Source organism: Rana temporaria, chromosome 8, assembly GCF_905171775.1.
Source record: "Rana temporaria chromosome 8, aRanTem1.1, whole genome shotgun sequence".
NCBI classification, from domain to species: domain Eukaryota; kingdom Metazoa; phylum Chordata; class Amphibia; order Anura; family Ranidae; genus Rana; species Rana temporaria.
Genome location: NC_053496.1, coordinates 180,331,742 through 180,355,658, shown reverse-complemented (window position 1 = coordinate 180,355,658; position 23,917 = coordinate 180,331,742). Strand labels below are relative to the sequence as shown.

General features: G+C 46.8%; 1 protein-coding gene and 1 long non-coding RNA gene across 3 annotated transcripts; both read right to left on the bottom strand.

The window, feature by feature from the left end:
* Positions 1 to 3,676: 3,676 nt before the first annotated feature.
* On the bottom strand, positions 3,677 to 6,748 carry LOC120910287. 2 transcript variants are annotated; one of them, XR_005741492.1, is made up of 4 exons: positions 6,650 to 6,748; positions 6,404 to 6,558; positions 4,056 to 4,419; positions 3,677 to 3,709 (listed from the first exon to the last, which is right to left on the bottom strand). It is a non-coding gene; the product is annotated as an uncharacterized LOC120910287 (long non-coding RNA). The 2 variants fall into 2 exon arrangements; XR_005741493.1 differs by lacking the exon at positions 6,404 to 6,558.
* A 1,249-nt stretch (positions 6,749 to 7,997) lies between these two features.
* Positions 7,998 to 23,797, bottom strand: LOC120910564 (zinc finger protein 260-like). Its single transcript, XM_040322321.1, has 3 exons — positions 23,777 to 23,797; positions 21,628 to 22,605; positions 7,998 to 9,309 (listed from the first exon to the last, which is right to left on the bottom strand). The coding sequence occupies exons 1-3, from the start codon at positions 23,795 to 23,797 to the stop codon at positions 8,056 to 8,058; spliced, it is 2,253 nt and encodes a 750-aa protein (XP_040178255.1). The 3' UTR covers positions 7,998 to 8,055.
* Between the last annotated feature and the right edge of the window lie 120 nt (positions 23,798 to 23,917).

Below are 23,917 nucleotides of genomic sequence, written 5' to 3'. Positions count from 1 at the left end.
CCACCCGAGAGATGGGTGGGGGCAGACCTTCATGTGGAAGCAGGTTTATCCGCAGGCTTGTTGGGCTTGCGGAACCAGGGGCGCTTCTGCCCTTCAGCAGGCACCTTAGTGCCCTGGGAACGTTTACCTGCAGCACCGGGCGGATGAAAAAAAACGCTTGGGGGCGGTAAAGGAGGGCCCCTGCCTACGGCGAGGCTCCTTACCTTTACCAGATTGTGGGAGCAGAGTGCTCTTACCTCCCGTGGCATCTTTTATGATGTCATCTAGAGAAGCCCCAAAAAGCCTTTGACCCTTAAAGGGTAAGTCCACCAAGGCCTTCTTAGAAGACTGGTCCGCAGACCAACACTTCAGTCAGACAAGGCGGCTCAATACCACCGCGTAGGCCGAGGCCCTGGAGAGCAAGGGAAGCGTATCCAGGGCTGACTCACAGACAAATTTTAGGCCCTGCACCAACTGATCGGCCAGCGCCACACAGTCCGGAGGGGCTTGATGCTCCTCCAACTCCTAAAGCAACAAATTTGCCCGTTCAGTAAGTGTCTGTGACACTAGAGCCCCAGCCAAGACCGGTCTCACCGCCGACCCCACCACTGTGAACATGGAGCGGCCACAGCCTCAGCTCTCCTATCTGCGGGATCCTTGAAAGCGGGAGCCCCTTCCACAGGCAACGTGGTAGCTTTGTTCAGTCTGGACACAGGGGGGTCTACTGACGGAGGAGAGGTCCACTTTTTCAGGAAGTCCTTCTCAAAAGGATAACGGACCGCAAAGCATTTTGGAACAGAAAAAACGTTTGCGGCCGATCCCATTCCTTGTACAACATTTTTTCCAGATAAGGAACACAAGGAAACGCTTTTGCAGTGCGGGACGGCTTACAGGAACCCAAAAGGGACCGACATCTCAGATGTCTCCGCCGAATCCTCCAATTTTCTGAGTATTCCGCACCGCAGTGATAAGAGCTCCCACTAGCGCCCTATCATGCGCTGACCCTGAAGCAGAGTCATTCTTCGCTGTCCGTGTGGACTAGGCCTGCATCCTCTGACACCTCGGAACCAGGGTCGGGAGCAGTAGCTGGGCCCGATTCCGTGTCAGAGGCACTAAGGGTTAACTCTGGCATGTCTGGGGGAGAAGCATCCGGTTCGGACGCCATGCTGACCCACCCTTTTGCCACCCTTGGAATGCAAGGCAAGACCCACAGGTCACCCTCCCGGCTGCAGTAGAGAACAGGGGACCCCCAGAGGACTCACCACCCGACCATGCCTGTACTGCTGCTGTCTGCCCCAGAGCGCTGCTCCGTGCTGTGCCGTCCCTCAGGAAGTGTGCTGGAGCCGTTCGCGCCAATTTTTCAGCCACTAGAGGCAAAAACCCATTCCAAAATGGCCGCCGACATGCAAAAAGAGCATGTGGGCTACAAGAAAATGGGTGCCGACCTCCAATAAAGGCACCCGGTGCCGCCAAAATGGCAGCCGCGATTGCAGTAAAAAACAAAACAAAACACACATACAGCAGTGAAAACACCCGGGACCCCCGCAGGCCCCCACCCGCACACACGGCAGCAAAACAGCACCCCCTAAGCAGACACATCCCCCAGCCACTGGATAGAGCCCCCCCAGACAGACCCCCCACCTCATGGCCGACCCCGCCACCCAGAACGTGGGGGAAAGGAGGGAGAGGAAGGGAGAGAGGAAAGCAGGGCGGACCCCCATTCGACCTCTCCAGGAATGCACCAGCCGCACCACCCTGCCAAAGCAAGGGGACTGCTTCTTACCCGTCCTGCGACCACCGGCTGGAGACATCCCGGACAGAACCAACGTCTGTGCAGTTACGGCATGGCTGTCGGCCCGGCACACTGTGACACGGACATAGAGCCCGGTCATATGTGTGCCCTGGAGCGTATAGCTCACCGGCCACCCCTGGAGCAACGGGGCATGTTGTGGACGGCCCATCGCGTAGCTAAAGGCCGGCACAAGCTCGATGGCTGAACTTGGGGGGACTACAAGGATCGAGGATCCAGCCTGTCACCCAGTCGGCAGTTGATTGTAGATCTCAAGATCCAAAAATGCAGGAAAAAATAAAAAGAAAAGCAAGAAAATTGCAAAAAAATCTCCAGAGCACATGGGCCCAGGGAAGCCATGTCATTCTCCTTTGCTAGGCAGAAAAAAACTGAGGCTGCAGAGTAGAGAGTGGGGGATGTACCCGGGGGAACCGCCCCCCCCTGGGAGGTACTGTACTGCGTGGAGTGTTTAACACTTAACATGCTGTTTTTCTGCCTAGTCAATCTCCTAGAAAGGAGGATAATACCCTAAGGTCAAGATGCTGCTGTGTCCGTCCATGAACAGAAGAGAAAATACATATTACGTTTATATATAGCAGTGTGTAGAGGGTGCAGAGCAGAAGTCAGGACTATGTCATGTACAACATAATGTATAAGATACAACAGTTAGGACTATATAGCATCAGAATTATGTAATGTACAACATAGAGTATATAGTGCAGGGGTCAGGAGAATATAATATACAAAACAGAGTTTATAGTTGATTGGTCAGAATTATGTACTTTACAACACAGAGTATATAGAGAAGGTGTTATTACTGAGTAAAGTGCAATATAAATTATATAGTGAATGTATTTACTATTAATGACCCACCTGTGCTGATCTCTGTAGGAGTGTCCTCTTCTATAAATGTCCCCGTTATTCCATCCTCCTCCATAGACTGCTGATCATCCCTCACATACGTCTCTTCTTCTTCTGATTTCACCTCAAATTCTATATCGATTGGATCTCCACTCTAAACCAGGAGAATGATAGAAACTTAAAATTTTATAATGTGACATCACATATAGAAAAGATCCACACATCGTCTCACAAGTCCATGTCCCAGATGGTCCGTTCAACCAACCTTGTAATGGTGGGGGATGGTGTGATCTTCCTGTGTGGAATCCCGGGAATACAGAGGACCTCCCCCTCCCATAGACTGCTGAGCTCCACTCATCGACATCTCTTCTTCTTCTTTAATCTCAACTTTGATGTCTTTCAGTTCCTCATCCTAAACCCCAAAGATGATAGAATATGTGTGTAGAATGGAACAAGAGATTACATAGAAGAATGTCCTCTCATAGCTTAGAATTCTGTTCTAGTTGCTCAGTCCCACCTACCTGAGGATGGTGGGGGATGGTGTGACCTTCCTGTGTGGAATCCCGGGAATACAGAGGACGGGGACATCTCTCTGGTGGGTTCCCATTACTGGATCCATCTGTAGGAAACACACACACTGACTGAATACATTGTTTCTATGTGTTTATCAGATGATGGGGGATCTAGGTGGAGCCTCCGTACTGCTCTCTCCTTTACAATAAAGTCTCCTCTTACCCGGTGATGTGAGGGGCGGCTGATTGTCCATCATGACGTCCTTGTAGAGATCCTTGTGTCCTTCTAAATACTCCCACTCCTCCTTGGAGAAATAGACAGTGACATCCTGACACCTTATAGGAACCTGACACACACAATGATACAGTCACCATCCAGACACACCCCTTGTCTGTTACTGGATAATGTCCCAGAATTCCTGGCACGGCTCACCTCTCCTGTCAGCAGCTCCATCATCTTCTTGGTGACTTCTAGAACCTTCTCCATGTTGTGTCTCTCAGGATTTAGGGAGTCACATGGAGGCACTGTGATGGTCATGTGATCACCTGACTTCACAAGAGGAAATCTCTGTATTGAGGAACCAATAGGAATATCATGTTAGAATCCCAGAATCCTCCTCACCTCCCCGGTCAGGTCTGTGTTTTATTAATAGAGATAAGAGTGATGTCATGTGACCTCCCAGAATCCTCCTCACCTCTCCGGTCAGGTCTGTATTTTATTAATAGAGATAAGAGTGATGTCATGTGACCTCCCAGAATCCTCCTCACCTCTCCGGTGAGGTCTGTGTTTTATTAATAGAGATAAGAGTGATGTCATGTGACCTCCCAGAATCCTCCTCACCTCTCCGGTCAGGTCTGTGTTTTATTAATAGAGATAAGAGTGATGTCATGTGACCTCCCAGAATCCTCCTCACCTCTCCGGTCAGCAGATAAATGATCTCCAGGGTGAGTTTTAGGATCTTTTCATTCATGTGACTCTGGTTCTCCTCCATTCCCCTTCGTATTGTCGTTTGATCTCTACAGGTCTCCTTGTATACGGATAACTTTGGGAAATGAAAGTAAGAATTATTTGCATGGTATTGGTCACACATTAAAAGATTGTGGTTGGGGGGAGGGTTGCTGTACATTTAAGAACTACTTTCCCCATGTGAAAATTGAGTTTGATCTTTTTAGAGTTTGTTACATTTTCGAGGTCCAGGGAACCTCTTGGCTCACAAGATCAGAAATTCCCTTTTCTCTGTTGGGTTTCTGAACTAGTTTTGATTAGATTTAGATTTTCTGCAGACAAGTAATGATAAATTAATTATTAACCACTTAGTAATCAGCATATAGAATAGTACCATCATCCTGAAGATCAATTTAAATAAAGCCCAAAAGACTAAAAGCTAAAGAAAGGGGGGCAGTAGGACTGTAGCGGTACCGGGTATATGGGTAAACTCAAAAGAGCAATTATAATAAAATATATAAATTTATTAACATAATATCAAAAAGATATAAAAGACATCAAAACAACATAAACAATAAATCACAATACAAACAACGCGACCAGCCGTGCAGATCACCGATATTAGATTATCCCTAGAGGGAAGATCACTGATGACTGAGAGGAGTGATGTCATTGTCACTGTGCAGTAAGAGAAGGGATTGAATTGGAGAGCAGGAGGATGGTGTTGGTGAAGTAGAGGGCTGGCGAAACTACCAGGGTTGCTGGCCACAGGGCTCTGAGCTGAGAGTGTCTCTCTCGTGCAGCCCAGAGCCCTGCACTAACAGTTCCCCCTTCCTCGCAGGGATGGGAGAGGAGAGAGCTTATATACTCCTTCTCCCACTCGAGCACTTATGCCGCGTACACACGATCGTTTTTCGGCATGGAAAAAAAACAACGTTTTTCAGCATGTCCAAAAAACGACATTTTTCCAACTTCATCATTAAAAACGACGTTGCCCACACACCATTGTTTTTGAAAAATGATGAACAAAGCGCGGTGACGTACAACACGTACGACGGCACTCTAAAGGGAAAGTTCTATTTGCCTTTGGGCTGCTTTTAGCTGATTTTGTGTTAGTTAAAGAAGATTCACGCTGTTTTGTCTGTTACAGCGCGATGAATGTGCTTACTCCATTATGGATGGTAGTTTTACCAGAACGAGCGCTCCCATCTCATAACTTTCTTCTGGGCATGCGTGGGTTTAAAACGTAGTTTTAGCCCACACACGATCATTTTTTACAACCTGAAAAACGACAGTTTTTAAAACGACGTTAAAAAATGCAGCATGTTCGAATTTTTTTTTTGAAAATCCGAAAAACGATGTGAAGTCCAAACACGATCATTTTAAATGACGTTTTTAAAAACGTCGTTTTTTTTCATGCCGAAAAACGATCAGTATAGGCTGCATTAAAAAAGCACTAATAGGTGGCACTGATAGTCAGCAATGATGATCAGTGTAAACAATGTAGAGACAGCCAGGGAATAAACCGGCAAGTCTGTTTTCAGGTGATCAGCTGATCACATGGTAAAGGGCCGCTATGATTAGCCCATTTATATGATCCTCTGTGTCCAGCACACAGCAGTCACAGAACACGCAGAATGCATGCCCCAGGGGGTACGCGGGAGGCAGGGTTCTGGGAGGATGTCCATGGACGCAGGGCTTGGATGGAAGGGGGCAGTTAGGGGGCCTTTCATGGTTTCTTAAACTGTGGCCCTGAAGGTTCTAGTCACTCCTCTGGCTGGGGGCATACCAAGGGTGAAGGACTTCCCTTCTTCATTCCACTTGGTGTCCTGGAACATATTCCTTGTCCAGTAACATGGGAAGAAGGTTTAGGCTGCCTTCATTTCCTGGCAGGGGTTCTGTAAGGATGTCTGAAAACCAAGACCAAGAGCCACCATCCTACCTTAGGGGCCCCCTGAGCCCTACAGCCTCCTCCTCTCCCAGATCCCTGAAGCCTAACTCCTCTGAGTCCTTCAGAATCACCATCACTTCAGAGTCTTTAGCCCTACTACCCCCTCACGGCCTCTAAGCTCCTCTACTTCTCTCAGAACTTCCCCCCCTCTGATACCAATGATGGAACATATTCTCCATGGCAGGCCGAGGAATGTTTTCTTCCTCCTGACCAGCAATGTAAGGGGGCTCTATGCTCCATACTCCTGACCCCGGCACTCCATCATTGTGTTGGCTGCATATTGTAATGATTGCCCATTTGCTGCCTGTGTAGTGTAATAATTGCCCTTTGTAAACCATATATGGTCAGGATGGTCATTGTCTTACCTATTTATTGTCAGTGCTGTTTGTTTCGAGGACCATATAATTAGAGTTTAAGTAAAAAATGAAGGGAATCTTCCGGCCCAGTAAGTGTAGAAATGTTCTGACCCTGAAGGGGTAAATCTATGTTTCCACACTAAATATGTGTGTATCATCATCTGCTGGACATAAAAGACATCACAGTGACTATGGAGATAGAGGACGGACATGACGGGGGTTACTGGGTGTGAATAGAAAATAATATCTTATTACCTCATCTGCCGACAAGTTCCAACAATGACCCCTTTTTGCTTCGTGCCACAAGGAACTTCCTGTGTGTTCCTGACATCACTTCCTGTCTTCTATAGAGACTTCCTGTCTGGGTAGAAGTCCACCATCTTGTGGAGCTCAAAGAAACTGCAGCCCTGAGAAACATATCGTAGTGTGAACCCGGTCTTGTGCTGTGTGTATGTATGTATATCCTTATAGACGAGGACATCTCCACTCCCACCAAGGGGGAATAGAAATATATTACTTCCTAGTCCAGCCTTTTTCAGCCAGGGTTCCTCCACTAGGAGGTCTTTTATTATTTTTATTATTATACAAAATGTATATAGCGCCAACAGTTTGCGCAGTGCTTTACAATACAAAGGTAGACAATACAGCAACAATACAATTAAATACAAGAGGGTTAGAAAGTTCCTGATCCTGTGGGCTTACAATCTAATATGGAGAGGCTGGTGAAACAAAAGGTAATAACTGAGAGGAATGAACTGATGAGGGAAGTAGAAGATTCTGTTGATAGCGGAAGGCAGGATAGGCCTCCCTGAAGAGATGAGTTTTCAGGGAGTGTATAAGATATACTCCTGACCCCTACACTCTGTACCCTGGGCTGTATATGATATACTCCTGACCACTACACTCTGTACCCTGGGCTGTATATGATATACTCCTGACCCCTACACTCTGTACCCTGGGCTGTATATGATATACTCCTGACCACTGCACTCTGTATACTGGGCTGTATATGATATACTCCTGACCACTACACTCTGTACCCTGGGCTGTATATGATATACTCCTGACCCCTACACTCTGTACCCTGGGCTGTATATGATATACTCCTGACCTCTGCACTCCAGACCATTTTTCCCAGGTAGCTCTAATCTGATGACCTGTAAAGTCTATTAAAGCCTCACCCATGAACGATGTCTGGATATGGAAGATTGTCATCATTTCACCGACACACACAAGAGTTTTCAATACATTTTTTATTATAATATAAAGAAGATTACAGACATAAAATCAGGAAATAATAAAGGTAGAAATCCGATTGGTCTGGAAAATCACTTGTTAGAACAATGAGAAGAAACTGCGCTTCCTGCCAAACCTATGAGAGGTAAGGACTCCATTTTTATTTTTCTCCTGCTATCAATGACCGACACGGTACAACACTTCATCCATGTCTTTGGTGATCTCTGATCTCCTTATCAACTGTTTCTTACATGATGAAGATCAGCCATGGAGTATATCTGAGGTGTATATCAGGGTGTACTTCTTCCCCACATGTCCAGCAACATTCAGATACAAGACATTTCCCGCACTCACTAATACACCTCGAGGGTTGTGTGGGACTCCTGATGTACAGGAAGACAGGACTTCAGTGAGGAACAATTCCCTCACTCAGGACAGGGAAGTGGCTTCTCCTCTGTGTGAGATCTCAGATGTCTGTGAAGACTGGAATTCTGTGAAAAACATTTCCCGCACACAGGGCAGGAATACGGCTTCTCACCTGTGTGCCTTCTCTGATGAGTACGAAGAGAAGACTTTACTGAAAAACATTTCCCGCACTCGGGACAAAAATATGGCTTCTCCCCCGTGTGAGATCTCTGATGTGTGACCAAATCAGTTTTTTTTATAAAACATTTCCCGCACTCAGAACAGGAATATAGCTTCTCACCTGTGTGCAGTTTCTGATGAGTATTAAGAGCGAACTTCTCTAAAAAACATTTCCCGCACTCTGAACAACAAAAAGGCCTCTCCCCTGTGTGAGACCTTTGATGTCTGACAAGAAGCGATTTATATAAAAAACATTTCCCGCACTCAGGACAGGGATACGGCTTCTCCTGCATGTGAGACCTTTCATGTGTGCCAAGATTTGATTTTTGTTCAAAGCATTTTCCGCACTCAGAACAGGAAAACGGCTTTTCCCCCGTGTGAGACCTTTGATGTTTGGTAAGGTATGACATAGTGGCAAAACATTTCCCACACTCAGGACAGGAAAACGGCTTCTCTACCATGTGTGATATCTGATGACTTTCAAGATGGGATTTCTGATAAAAACATTTCCCGCACTCAGTACAGGAATACGGCTTTTCCCCCGTGTGAGACCTTTGATGTGTAACAAGATGTGATTTGTCAACAAAACATTTGCCGCACTGAGAACAGGAATACGGCTTCTCTCCTGTGTGCAATTTCTGATGTTTGTTGAGTCGAAATTTCTTGGAAAAACATTTCTCGCACTCAGGGCAGGAATACGGCTTTTCCTCTGTGTGAGACATTTTATGTGCATGAAGAGATGATTTTTGTCCAAAACATTTCCCGCACTCAGAACAGGAATACGGCTTTGCCCCCGTGTGCAGTCTCTGATGTCTCGTGAGAACGGATTTCTTGGAGAAACATTTCCCGCACTCAGGGCAGGAATATGGCTTTTCCCCCGTGTGCAGTCTCTGATGTCCCGTGAGAACGGATTTCTTGGAGAAACATTTCCCGCACTCAGGGCAGGAATACGGCTTTTCCCCCGTGTGAGACAATTGATGTGTAACAAGAGTGGATTTTAGTCCAAAGCATCTGTTTGGTGCCGGATGGACATTTGAGGTAGTCGGGTTTTCTCCTGGACTATACTGTGTGATGTCCTCATCTTCTACTTTACAGTCTGGAGACAAAGTGAGACAATCCTCTGAGGTTTTCCTCATCTCCCGTCCATCTACTAAAATAGAAATACAAAGATTATTACTAGACATGCGCTGATTGGTTCCCCTAAACCAGGACTCCGCCCACATCAGGCAGCTTTGTCTCTGAGGATCTTACAATTCCCCCCTCAAGATAACTGGTAAATGGGTCCTCTGATCTCCTACCAGATCATTTCTTTATTCATGGACCTTAGTCAGAGAGCGAGGAAACAATGAGAACTGTCTTTTATAGGAGTGACAGTGATGAGGGGATTATAGGACGAGTGTCCCTTCCCCCTCTATCACTCATTGCCATCTTCCCAACACAAGAAGTCCTGCAATTCCTTATTTAATCCATGATTTAGTCATGAATAACATCGGGCTGAGCCCCACCAGAGGTCAGAGAGTGAGGATGGGGGAGAACAACCAAGATGAAGACTAAAGACCACAATCATTGGGTTACTGACTCCTCCCTCATTATCACTTTCTGTTAAAGCCTCCAATGTTGGAGGACGTTATCACATTATTATCAACATGTAAAAGTCTGTGCGCCAATCACATCATCAGATTTAAAAACAAATACGTATTATGTTTATATATAGCAGTGTGTAGATGGGAGAGAGCAGAAGTCAGGAGTATGTAATGTACAACATATTGTATAAGATACAACAGATAGGACTATATAGCATCAGAATTATGTAATGTACAACATAGAGTATATAGTGCAGGGGTCAGGAGAATATAATATACAAAACAGAGTTTATAGTTGATTGGTCAGAATTATGTACTTTACAACACAGAGTATATAGAGAAGGTGTTATTACTAAGTAAAGTGCAATATAAATTATATAGTGAATGTATTTACTATTAATGACCCACCTGTGCTGATCTCTGTAGGAGTGTCCTCCTCTACAAATGTCCCCGTTATTCCATCCTCCTCCATAGACTGCTGATCATCCCTCACATACGTCTCTTCTTCTTCTGCTTTACCCTCAAATTCTATATCGATTGGATCTCCACACTAAACCAAGAGAAGGATAGAAACTTAAAATGTAATATTGTGACATCACATACAGAAAAGATCCACACATCGTCCTACAAGTCCATGTCCCAGATGTTCCATTCAACCAACCTTGTAATGGTGGGGGATGGTGTGATCTTCCTGTGTGGAATCCCGGGAATACAGAGGACCTCCCCCTCCCATAGACTGCTGAGCTCCACTCATCGACATCTCTTCTTCTTCTTCCTCTTTAATCTCAGCTTTGATGTCTTTCAGTTCCTCATCCTAAACCCCAAATATAATAGAATATATGTGTAAAATGGAACAAGAAATTACATAGAAGAATGTTCTCTCATAGCTTAGAATTCTGTTCTAGTTGCTCAGTCCCACCCACCTGATGATGGTGGGGGATGGTGTGACCTTCCTGTGTGGAATCCCGGGAATACAGAGGACGGGGACATCTCTCTGGTGGGTTCCCATTACTGGATCCATCTGTAGGAAACACACACACTGACTGAATACATTGTTTCTATGTGTTTATCAGATGATGGGGGGATCTAGGTGGACCCTCCGTACTGCTCTCTCCTTTACAATAATGTGCACCACCCTACAGTTTGGGCCCCACTGTTAGCTGGGAATACAGAGGACAGGGACATCTCTCTGGTGGGTTCCCATTACTAGATCCATCTGCAGGAAACACACACACACTGACTGAATACATTGGCCCAGATTCACAAAGGACTTAGTAAGTCTGAATGTGAGGCGTCGTATCTCGGCGCCTGATTCAAAGAATCAGATACGCCAGAATTTATCTAAGATACGACTGACGTAAGTCTCTTACGCCGTCGTATCTTAGGTGCATATTTACGCTGGCCGCTAGGTGGCGCTTCCGTTGATTTCCGCGTTGAAAATGCAAATAAGCTAGATACGCCGATTCACGAACATACTTGCGCCGGCGTATTAAAATACGCTGTTTACGTAAGGCGTCCGACCGGCGTAACTTTACCCCTCATAAAGCAGGGGTAAGTCATGTTAGGTATGGACGTCGGAACAGCGTCGTATTTTACGTCGTTTGCGTAAGTCGTCCGTGAATGGGGAACGGTGTAGGTTACGTTCACGTCGACTAAACATTGAGCCGGCGTAAGTTAGGGACAAAATTCAACATGATACTGAGCATGTGCGCGCATGCGCCGTTCGTTAGGTGCGTCTATTACGTGGTGTCACGATTCATTACCATACAACACGCCCCCTACCGTAACCTAGGGCGCAAGTTCTTTGTGAATACGGTACTCGCCTCTCTAAGTTACGGCGGCGTAGCGTATATAGTATACGCTACGCCTGCACAAATATACGCCCTCCTACGTGAATCTGGCCCATTGTTTCAATGTGTTTATCAGATGATGGAGGATCTAGGTGGAGCCTCCGTACTGCTCTCTCCTTTACAATAAAGTCTCCTCTTACCCGGTGATGTGAGGGGCGGCTGATTCTCCATCATGACGTCCTTGTAGAGATCCTTGTGTCCTTCTAAATACTCCCACTCCTCCATGGAGAAATAGACAGTGACATCCTGACACCTTATAGGAACCTGACACACACAATGATACAGTCACCAGACACATCCCTTGTCTGTTACTGGATAATGTCCCAGAATTCCCGGCACCGCTCACCTCTCCTGTCAGCAGCTCCATCATCTTCTTGGTGACTTTCAGAATCTTCTGCATGTTGTGTCTCTCGGGTTTTAGAGGGTCACATGGAGACACTGTGATGGTCATATGATCACCTGACTTCAGAAGAGGAAATCTCTGTATTGAGGAACCAATAGGAAAATCATGTTAGTTTCCCAGAATCCTCCTCACCTCTCCGGTCAGGTCTGTGTTTTATTAATAGAGATAAGAGTGATGTCATGTGACCTCCCAAAATCCTCCTCACCTCTCCAGTCAGCAGATAAATGATCTCCAGGGTGAGTTTTAGGATCTTTTTAGTCATGTGACTCCGGTTCTCCTCCATTCCTATTCGTATTGTCGTTTGATCTCTACAGGTCTCCTTGTAGACGGATAACTTTGGGAAATGAATGTAAGAAAGTAAGAATTATTTTGATGGTATTGGTCACACAATAATAGGATGTGGTTGGGGGGGGGGGGTTAATTATGATAAATAAATTATTAGCCACTTAGTAATCAGCATATAGAATAGTACCATCATCCTGAAGATCAATTTGAATAGAGATAGGGCTTAAGGGACCCCAAAGCCCAAAAGACTAAAAGCAAAAGCTAAAGAAAGGGGGGCAGTAGGACTGTAGCGGTACAGGGTAAGCAGGTAAACTCAAAAGAGCAATTATAATAAAATATATGAATTTATTATCATAATATCAAAAAGATATAAGACATCAAAACAACATAAACAATAAATCACAATACAAACAACGCGACCAGCGGTGCAGATCACCGATATTAGATTATCCCTAGAGGGAAGATCACTGAGGAGTGATGTCATTGTCACAGTGCAGTAAGAGAAGGGATTGGATTGGAGAGCAGGAGGATGGTGTTGGAGAAGTAGAGGGCTGGCGAAACTACCAGGGTTGCTGGCCACAGGGCTCTGAGCTGAGAGTGTCTCTCTCGTGCAGCCCAGAGCCCTGAACTAACAGTTCCCCCTTCCTCGCAGGGATGGGAGAGGAGAGAGCTTATATACTCCTTCTTCTCCCACCCCTGAGCACTTATAGGCTGCATTAAAAAAACACTAATAGGTGGCATTGATGGAGATGCACTTATGATCAGTGTAAACAATGTACTGACAGTCTTTCAGGTTAACAGCTCCTAGTTCCCCACACAGAGACAGCCAGGGAAGAAACCGGCAAGTCTGTTTTCAGGTGATCAGCTGATTACATGGTAAAGGGCCGCTATGATTGGCCCTTTACTATGATCCGCTGTGTCCAAAGGACACAGCAGTCACAGAGCATGCTGGATGCATGCCCCAGGGTGCACGCGGGAGGCAGGGTTCTGGGAGGATGTCCATGGACGCAGGGCTTGGATGAGAGGGGGCAGTCAGGGGGCCCTTCATGGTTTCTTAAACTGTGGCCCTGAAGGTTTTAGTCATGCCTCTGGCTGGGGGCATAACAAGGGTGAAGGACTTCCCTTCTTCATTCCACTTGGTGTCCTGGAACATATTTCTTGCCCAGTAACATGGGAAAAAGGTTTAGGCTGCCTTCATTTTCTGGCAGGGGTTCTGTAAGGAGGTCTGAAAACCAAGAGCCCCCATCCTACCTTAGGGGTCCCCTGAGCCCTACAGCCTCCTCCTCTCCCAGATCCCTGAAGCCTAACTCCTCTGAGTCCTTCAGAATCACCATCACTTCAGAGGACCCCAGAGTCTTTAGCCTTATTACCCCCTCACAGCCTCTAAGCTCCTCTACTTCCCTCAGAAACCCCCCCCCCTCCTCTGATACCAATGATGAAACATATTTTTCATGGTAGGACTAGGAATGTTTTCTTCCTCCTGACCAGCAATATAAGGGGCTCTATGCTCCATACTCCTGACCCCGGCACTCCATCATTGTGTTGGCTGCATATTGTAATGATTGCCCATTTGCTGCCTGTGTAGTGAGTGAGTGAGTGAGTGACTTATATAGCGCAGCAATGCGAACTTAATCGCCTCAAGGCGCTTGACATCCAGAGTCGTACCGGTCCTTCAGAAGAGGTGGGTCTTTAGTTTTTTCCTAAAGGCCCGATGGTTTTCCTCCAGGCGGATGGTAGTGGGTAGAGCATTCCAGAGCCGAGGTCCTTGGACCGAAAATCTGCGTTCTCCCTTCGATTTGTAGCGGGATTTAGGAATTTGGAGAAGGTTTTGGTTGGTTGATCGGAGCACGCGCTTGGTGACGTAGGGTTTTATTTTCTCGCTTAAGTATTGGGGAGAGTTCCCCTGTATACATTTGTGGGTGAGGCAGAGTGTCTTGAATGTCACCCTGTCCTGTACGGGCAGCCAGTGGAGGGATCTCAAGGCCGGGGAGACTGATTCCCACGGCTTTTTACCTGTTACCAGTCTGGCTGCCGTGTTCTGGACGACTTGTAGACGTGACATCTGGTATTTCGGTAGTCCTAAATAGAGGGAATTTGCGTAGTCGAGTCGTGAATTGATGATAGTTCCAACCACTACAGCTCTGTCTTCTTCCGGGATGAAGGGGATGAGTCTACGTAGCATGCGGAGCAGGTGATGAGAACTGCTGACAACTGATCCTATTTGTGCATCCATCGTCATGTCTGCGTCAAAGATGACTCCGAGGCTTTTGACTTTGTTGCTTGGCGCAATGGTTTGTCCGAGGATGGTGGGTGGTATCCATGTGGTCCTAGAAATGGATTTCCTATTTGCGTGCAGGGTGAGTAGCTCTGTTTTGGATCCGTTGAGTTTGAGGGAGCTTTCAGTCATCCAATTGTCGATCAGTGTGAGGCATTTTCCAAGTTCATGAAATTGTTCTTTTTTGTTGGTGATTCGAAGGTAAAGCTGCGTGTCGTCAGCATAGGAGTGGTAGCGCAGGTCCTGTTTGCTGATGATTTTGAGGAGCGGGCGGATGTAGATGTTGAAGAGTACGGGTGAGAGGGGCGATCCTTGCGGGACTCCGCATGTAACGGTCCGTGTTTCTGATGTAAAACCTCCAAGTTTCACGGTCTGAGTGCGATTTCCTAGGAAAGATGCGAACCACGGTAGGGCCGCGTCCGAGACTCCTGCTACTTCTTTGAGTCGTGTGAGCAATATGTTGTGGTCTACCGTGTCGAAGGCTGCGCTAAGGTCCAGCAGCACTAGGAGACAGGATTCTCCATCATCTGCTGCTTCGAGGGCGTCATCCCATATCTTGAGAAGAGCCGTTTCTGGGCCGTGGCCTGGGCGAAAACCTGATTGTAGAGGATCTAGGAGTTTGTGATCGTCCAGGTGTGGCTGAAGCTGTTGTACTACTGCTTTCTCCATGATCTTGGAGATCGTGTTGAGGCTTGTAATAATTGCCCTTTGTAAACCATATATGGTCAGGATAGTCATTGTCTTACCTATTTATTGTCAGTGCTGTTTGTTTCGAGGACCATATAATTAGAGTTTAAGTAAAAAATGAAGAGAATGTTCTGGCCCAGTAAGTGTAGAAATGTTCTGACCCTGAAGGGGTAAATCTATGTTTCCACACTATATATGTGTGTATCATCATCTGCTGGACATAAAAGACATCACAGTGACTATGGAGGAAGAGGATGGACATGATGGGGGTTACTGGGTGCAAATAGAAAATAATATCTTATTACCTCCTCTGCCGACAGGTTCCAACAATGACCCCTTTTTGCTTCGTGCCACAAGGAACTTCCTGTGTGTACCTGACATCACTTCCTGTCTTCCATAGAGACTTCCTGTTTGGGTAAGAAGTCCACCATCTTGTGGAGCTCAAAGGAACTGCAGCCCCGAGAAACATATCGTAGTGTGAACCCGGTCTTGTGCTGTGTGTGTGTGTGTATGTATATCCTTATAGACGAGGACATCTCCACTCCCACCAAGGGGGATAGAAATATATTACTTCCTAGTCCAGATTTTTTCAGCCAGGGTTCCTCCACTAGGAGGTCTTTTAGTATTTTTATTATTATACAAAATGTATATAGCGCCAACAGTTTGCGCATTGCTTTACAATACAAAGGTAGACAATACAGCAACAATACAATTAAATACAAGAGGGTTAGAAAATTCCTGATCCTGTGGGCTTACAATCTAATATGGAGGGGCTGGTGAAACAAAAGGTAATAACTGAGAGGAATGAACTGATGAGGGAATTAGAAGATTCTGTTGATAGCGGAAGGCAGGATAGGCCTCCCTGAAGAGATGAGTTTTCAGGGATCGCCTAGAAGTGGACAGAGTTGGAGATAACCAAAGAGATTGGGGTAGTGAGTTCCAGAGGATGGGAGATGCTCTGGAGATGTTATTGTTATGCGTTGGGCAATAGGAAGCCAGTGTAGGAATTGGTGGAGAGGGGTGGCGGACACTGAACGGTTGGTAAGGTGAATGAGTCTGGCAGCAGCATTCATGATACACTGAAGAGAGGATAGCTTGTGGGGAGGTAGGCCAATGAGGAGGGAGTTAGAGGTTCTTGAGAAATGAACAGGTTCTATATAGAGGCGCATGGCAATTATTTTTGTAGTATACACTATACATATAATTTGTGACATTTCCAATAATACATAATTCTAATCATAATACAGGGGTCAGTGTCACCTTCCATATTACAGGGTTCGGTGTCACTTTCCATAATACAGGGTTCGGTGTCACCCCCTCCTTCATAATACAGGGGTCAGTATCACCCCCTCCACATTACAGGGGTCAGTGTCAACCCCCCTTAATAATACTGGGGTCAGTGTCACCCCCCCTTAATAATACAGTGGTCAGTGTCACCCCCTCCTTCATAATACAGCGGTCAGTGTCACCCCCCCTTAATAATACAGGGGTCAGTGTCACCTTCATAATACAGGGGTCAGTGTCACCCCCTTCATAATACAGGGGTCAGTGTCGCCTCCCTTAACTCTAAAGAGATCAGTGCCACCGCTCCACATTACAGGGGTCAGTGTCAACCCCCTTAATAATACTGGGGTCAGTGTCTCCCCCCCTTTATAATACAGGGGTTAGTGTCACCCCCTCATTCATAATACAGGGGTCAGTGTCACACCCCCCCTTAATAATACAGGGGTCAGTGTCACCCCCTCCTTCATAATACAGCGGTCAGTGTCACCCCCCCCCCCCTTAATAATACAGGGGTCAGTGTCACACCCCCCCTTAATAATACAGGGGTCAGTGTCACCCCCTCCTTCATAATACAGCGGTCAGTGTCACCCCCCCCCCCTTAATAATACAGGGGTCAGTGTCACCTTCATAATACAGGGGTCAGTGTCACCTCCCCTTCATAATACAGGGGTCAGTGTCACCTCCCCTTCATAATACAGCGGTCAGTGTCACCCCCCCCTTGATAATACAGGGGTCAGTGTCACCTTCATAATACAGCGGTCAGTGTCACCCCCCCCCTTAATAATACAGGGGTCAGTGTCACACCCCCCCTTAATAATACAGGGGTCAGTGTCACCCCCTCCTTCATAATACAGCGGTCAGTGTCACCCCCCCCCCCCTTAATAATACAGGGGTCAGTGTCACCTTCATAATACAGGGGTCAGTGTCACCTCCCCTTCATAATACAGGGGTCAGTGTCACCTCCCCTTCATAATACAGCGGTCAGTGTCACCCCCCCCTTAATAATACAGGGGTCAGTGTCACCTTCATAATACAGGGGTCAGTGTCACCCCCCCCCCCCCCCACACACAATAATACAGGCAGACTGGGGAGTCGGACCGTATAGTTGGGCTTCGGGTTGGCCCTCTTGAGGAGAAGATATCTTTATACGCCGACAATACCCTCCTATATCTCCATGATCCCGCTGACTCGTTGACTGCTGCATTGGAGATCTTTGATGAGTTTGGTAAGTATTCTGGGATACGTATTAACTGGACTAAGTCTGTTCTTTTCCCCCTAGATGTGAAGGCTAGGGATGTGGCCCCGCAGACGGCGCTACAGTGGGTAGAAGAATTTACGTATTTGGGTACCAGGGTCTCCAGAGATCTTCAGTCCTTCTACCGGCTCAATTTGCGACCGGTTGTTGAACGACTTAAGGACCATTTCTCACGTTGGAGTAACTTGCCTTTAAATCTCCTGGGGCGCATTAACGTTTTGAAAATGATCTACCTTCCCAAATGTAATTATATCTTTAGGAACTGCCCTGTGTGGATTTCATCCTCCTTTTTCAAGGACTTGGATGGTTGTATTGGCTCTTTTCTGTGGCGGGGATCATCCCCTCGGTTGGCCAGATCCACTCTCCAGCTGTCTGTTAGTTGTGGGGGGCTGGCCCTGCCCAACTTATTGGTGTATTATTGGGCAGCTGTGCTGGTTACAGTGCAGTGGTGGTTTGAGCAGTCTAGAGCCAATGCAGCTGTCTGCCTGGAGGCAGCCATTGTGGGGTCCCTTACCGAACTTAGTAATCTGGTTTATAGGGGGGTCCTCTGCGTACCCCCTGTTGCGGGCTCCATCTAGGACTACGCTATGGGTGTGGGGTGTGGCTAGGCGCCGTTTTCTGTCCCCGGGTCACTGGTCTCCCTTTACCCCGCTATGGGCAAACCCTCCCTTTAGACATTTTCGTTCCATGACGGACCCACAGTTGTGGGCCCGCTGGGGCATCAGACTGTTGCGGGATATTGTTTCAAGTGGGTCCTTGCTTTCCTTTCCGGACTTGACAAGCCGGTTTGGACTCCCACCCTGGATGCTTTTCCACTACTATCAGTTGCGACATGCCTTCCGGGCCCAGTTTCCTACACCTCCTATCCTCCAGGCCGATGTTGTTGAGGATTTGCTGGCTCAGAGCTCTCTGAAGAAGGCCCTGTCCACCTTGTACCTGACGATTCTTAGCAAGGACTCCCCTAAGATAGATTCACTATGGAGAAAGTGGGAGGGAGATATCCCATCCCTGGACAGGGAAGCGTGGGAGGAATGTTTTGAAGATAGCTACAAGCTGGTGATCTCCTCTAGGGATAAATTGAAACGAACTAAGGGGCAGATTCACAAAGAGTTACACCGCCGTATCAGTAGATACACCGACGTAACTCGGAATCTAAGCCCGTCGTATGTTTAAGTGTATGCTCAAACTGAGATACACTTAAACCTACCTAAGATACGACGGCCTGTGCCGTCGTATCTTAGGGTGCAATATTTCCGCTGGCCGCTAGGTGGTGCTTCCATTGAGTTTGGCGTAGAATATGCAAATGAGTAGATACGCCGATTTACGAACGTACGCTTGCCTGTCGCAGTAAAGATACGCTGTTTCTGTAAGAGATACACCGCGTAAAGATAAACATGCCCCCTAGGTGGCGTAGCCAATGTTAAGTATGGCGGTCGTTCCTGAGTCGAAATTTGAAAATTTTACGTCGTTTGCGTAACTCGTTCGTGAATGGGGCTGGACGTAATTTACGTTCACGTCGAAACCAATGACGTCCTTGCGGCGTACTTTGGAGCAATGGACACTGGGAAATTCCACGGACGGCGCATGCGCCGTTCGGGGAAAAACGTCAATCACGCCGGGTCACCATAAATTAACATAAAACATGCCCCCTCATCCTCATTTGAATTACGCGCGCTTACGCCGGCCCCATTTACGCTACGCCGCCGTAACTTAGGAGGCAAGTGCTTTGTGAATACAGCACTTGCCTCTCTGACTTACGGCGGCGTAGCGTAAATACGATACGCTGCGCCGCCGTAACAATGCGCGCCCCTACCTGAATCCGGCCCTAAGTTCTTACATAGGGTGTACTTTACGCTTCAGAGACTGCATGGAATCTATCCGCAAACGCTCCCCGAACTGCCCGCGATGTTGTTCTCCAGAGGGTACCTATAGCCACATGTTCTGGGCCTGTCCCAGGCTCTCGGATTATTGGTCCGCAGTTTTTGAGACCATTAATGTCCGTCTCCACCTGGATTCTCCAGAGCTGGCTCTGCTGGGGGTACAGGAAGATGAGCAGAGGCCTAGGAACACCAAGCTGCTAATGTCTCTGCTATTTTTTTACGACAAAAAGGTGATTCTGTTCAAATGGACCTCCAGGCCCCCCCACGGTGGGGGCATGGATGGATGCGGTTAATGCTGTTTTGACTAACCCTTTATGATTCTGATTGTATTGGGGTCCTCGCTTGGCTGTGGGTTCCCCCCTTGCCCCGCCCTCCTCCTCTCCTCTCCTCTTCCCCCCCCCCTCCTCTTCCCTGCTCACTCCTTCAATTTTGTTGAATACATTGATGACATGTTGCATCTCTCCTGCTAACTCATGTGCTCCATGTGTTTTTTCTGTATTACTTTCGTTTCCTTCTGAATTGTGTTTTCTTTATTGTGCCTTGTACCATTTGTGCATCAATAAAGACCAACCTTGTTATTAAAAAAATACAGGCAGACTGAAACCCGGACTGTACATGTGAATCCCAGACAGGTGGCAACCCAAACCCAAGCTGTTCACAGTTCTTCAAATGGGCAAACTGTCCCCAATACCCATACTAGACCCTTAAAGCGGTTGTATACCCTTAAAAATAATAATAAAAAAAACCTGCAAGGCAAAGGCATAATGAGCTAGTATGACTAGCATACTAGCTCATTAGCAATTACTTACCTTAGATCGAAGCCCCCGTAGCGGTCTTCGGACACGTCCTCCGTTTGCGTCATGATACCTTTTTGCCTGACGAAGAGGTCCTGCGTGGCCTCGAAACGTTGCTCTTTTTGACATAATAGATATGCATTAAATCTTTGGACGTTATGATTCCTGGTGTGCTGGCGAGTATATATATATATGATACCCGGAGTGACTTCCTGGTATCGCCGCTCCAGCGCTGTGACAGACAGGAGCGGCGATGACATCATTCCCGCGCATACACGCGGATCGGCATGCGCACATTTCCGGGAAGGCTCCCATTCAGGAGCCGATGCGCTCAGTGCGCCTGCCCCCTTTTCTGCAAATATGTCCTTAACCATGTAGATTAAGGAGATATTGCAAGCACCTACAGGTAAGCCTTAATGTAGGCTTACCTGCAGGTGCAAGTATACCATGAGGGTATGCAACCGCTTTATCCAAGCCTGCAACCTAGCTCTCCGGAAAAGGGGAGGACATTTGTGCCGCCCGTCACCTCCTCAACCATACTAGGCCACATACCCTCAACATAGGGGGAGTATCTTACCAAGTGCATTCATTACTGATTGGAAGGTTGTACAAAGTATGAGCTTGTATCAAGAGGCACCAGAGACACCCATGAACAATGTCTGGATATGGAAGATTGTCATCATTTCACCGACACACACAAGAGTTTTCAATAAATGTTTTATTACAATTTGAAGAAGATTACAGACATAAAATCAAGAAATAATAAAGGTAGAAATCTGATTGGTCAGGAAAATCACTTGTTAGAACAATGAGAAGAAACTGCGCTTCCTGCCAAACCTATGAGAGGTAAGGACTCCATTTTTATTTTTCTCCTGCTATCAATGGCCGACACGGTACAACACTTCATCCATGTCTTTGGTGATCTCTGATCTCCTTATCAACTGTTTCTTACATGATGAAGATCAGCCATGGAGTATATCTGAGGTGTATATCAGGGTGTGCTTCTTCCCCACATGTCCAGCAACATTCATATACAAGACATTTCCCGCACTCAAGGGTTGTGTGGGACCCCTGATGTACAGGAAGACAGGACTTCAATGAGGAACAATTCCCTCACTCAGGACAGGGAAGTGGCTTCTCCCCCGTGTGAGATCTCAGATGTCTGTTAAGACTGGAATTCTGTGAAAAACATTTCCGGCACTCGGGGCAGGAATACGGCTTCTCACCTGTGTGCCTTCTCTGATGAATACGAAGAGAAGACTTTACTGAAAAACATTTCCCACACTCAGGGCAGGAATACGGCTTTCCTTCCGTGTGAGACATTTTATGTTCATGAAAAGATGATTTTTGACCGAAACATTTCCCGCACTCAGAATAGGAATACGGCTTCTCCCCCGCGTGAACCTTCTGATGTTTGGAAAGATATGACTTTGTGGCAAAACATTTCCCGCACTCAGAACAGGAATACGGCTTCTCTCCCGTGTGCAATCTCTGATGTTTGTTGAGTTGAAATTTCTTGTAAAAACATGTCCCGCACTCAGGGCAGGAGTACGGCTTTCCCCCCGTGTGAGACATTTTATGTTCATGAAGAGATGATTTTTGTCTGAAACATTTTCCACACTCAGAACAGGAATACGGCTTTTCCCCCGTGTGAGACATTTTATGTTCATGAAGAGATGATTTTTGTCTGAAACATTTCCCGCACTCAGAACAGGAATATGGCTTTTCCCCCGTGTGAACCTTCTGGTGTATGGAAAGATATGACTTTCTGGCAAAACATTTGCCGCACTCAGAACAGGAATACGGCTTCTCTCCTGTGTGCAATCTCTGATGTTTCGTGAGAAGGTATTTCTTGAAGAAACATTTCAAGCACTCGGGGCAGGAATACGGCTTTTCCCCACTGTGAGTCCTTTGATGTGTGACAAGAGTGGATTTTAGTCTAAAGCATTTTCCGCACTTAAGACAGGAATGCGGCTTTTCAGCTGTGTGAGATTTATGATGTATGGAAAGTGTATACTTGTTTGAAAAAAAAATCCCACACTCAGGGCAGGAAAACCTCTTATCTGTTGGAAGGACGGCACCGTCCCGCACAGTCTGAGGTTCCTCGGGATAAGAGGAATACGATGGTCCGGCACCGTCCCGCACAGTCTGAGGTTCCTCAGGATAAGAGGAATACGATGGTCCGGCACCGTCCCGCACAGTCTGAGGTTCCTCAGGATAAGAGGAATATGATGGTCCATCTACACTGTGTGGTGCCGGATGGACATTTGAGGTAGTCGGGTTTTCTCCTGGACTATACTGTGTGATGTCCTCATCTTCTACTTTACAGTCTGGAGACAAAGTGAGACAATCCTCTGAGGTTTTCCTCATCTCCCATCCATCTACTAAAATAGAAATACAAAGATTATTACTAGACATGAGCTGATTGGTTCCCCTAAACCAGGACTCCGCCCACATCAGGCAGCTTTGTCTCTGAGGATCTAAGGAACTAGGAACTAGTAAATGGCTCCTCTGATCTCCTACCAGATCATTTCTTTATTCATGGGCCTTAGTCAGAGAGTGAGGAAACAACGAGAACTGTCTTTTATAGGAGTGACAGTGATGAGGGGATTATAGAATAAGTGTCCCCACCCCCTAGATCCGACTGACGTACGTCTTAGTACGCCGTCGGATCTAAGGTGCATATTTACGATGGCCGCTAGGTGGCGCTTCCGTTGATTTCCACGTAGAGTATGCAAATTAGCTAGGTACGCCAATCCACAAATGTACGCCGCTCGGCGCATTTTTTTACGTCGTTTATGTAAGGCTTTTTTCTGCGTAACGTTACCCCTGCTCTATGAGGCGTACGCAATGTTAAGTATGGACGTCGGGCCAGCGTAGAATTTTCCGTCGTGTACGTTGTTTGCGTAAAACGTTCGCGAATAGGGCTTTGCATAAATTACGTTCACGTCGAAAGCATTGACTATTTGCGAAGTGATTTCGAGCATGCGCACTGGGATACTCCCATGGACGGCACATGCACGTAAAGTGCAATATAAATTATCTAGCGAATGTATTTACTATTAATGACCCACCTGTGCTCATCTCTGTAGGAGTGTCCTCCTCTATAAATGTCCCCGTTATTCCATCCTCCTCCATAGACTGCTGATCATCCCTCACATACGTCTCTTCTTCTTCTGCTTTAACCTCAACTTTTATATCGATTAGCTCTTCACCCTAAACCAAGAGAATGAAAGAAACTTAAAATGTAATATTGTGACATCACATATAGGAAAGATCCACACATCGTCTCACAAATCCATGTCCCAGATGTTCTGTTCAACCAACCTTGTAATGGTGGGGGATGGTGTGATCTTCCTGTGTGGAATCCCAGGAATACAGAGGACCTCCCCCTCCCATAGACTGC

Bases quoted from the DNA above. Each gene is read 5' to 3' on its own strand.
- LOC120910564 (XM_040322321.1), bottom strand. From the start codon at position 23,797: ATGTGTGGATCTTTCCTATAT. The intron at 22,606-23,776 runs GTGATGTCACAA...GAGGAACCTCAG, and splicing joins TGTGTGGATCTTTCCTATAT to ACTGTGCGGGACGGTGCCGT. The intron at 9,310-21,627 runs TGAGGGAATTGT...TTGTCTCCAGAC, and splicing joins AGCCACTTCCCTGTCCTGAG to TGTAAAGTAGAAGATGAGGA.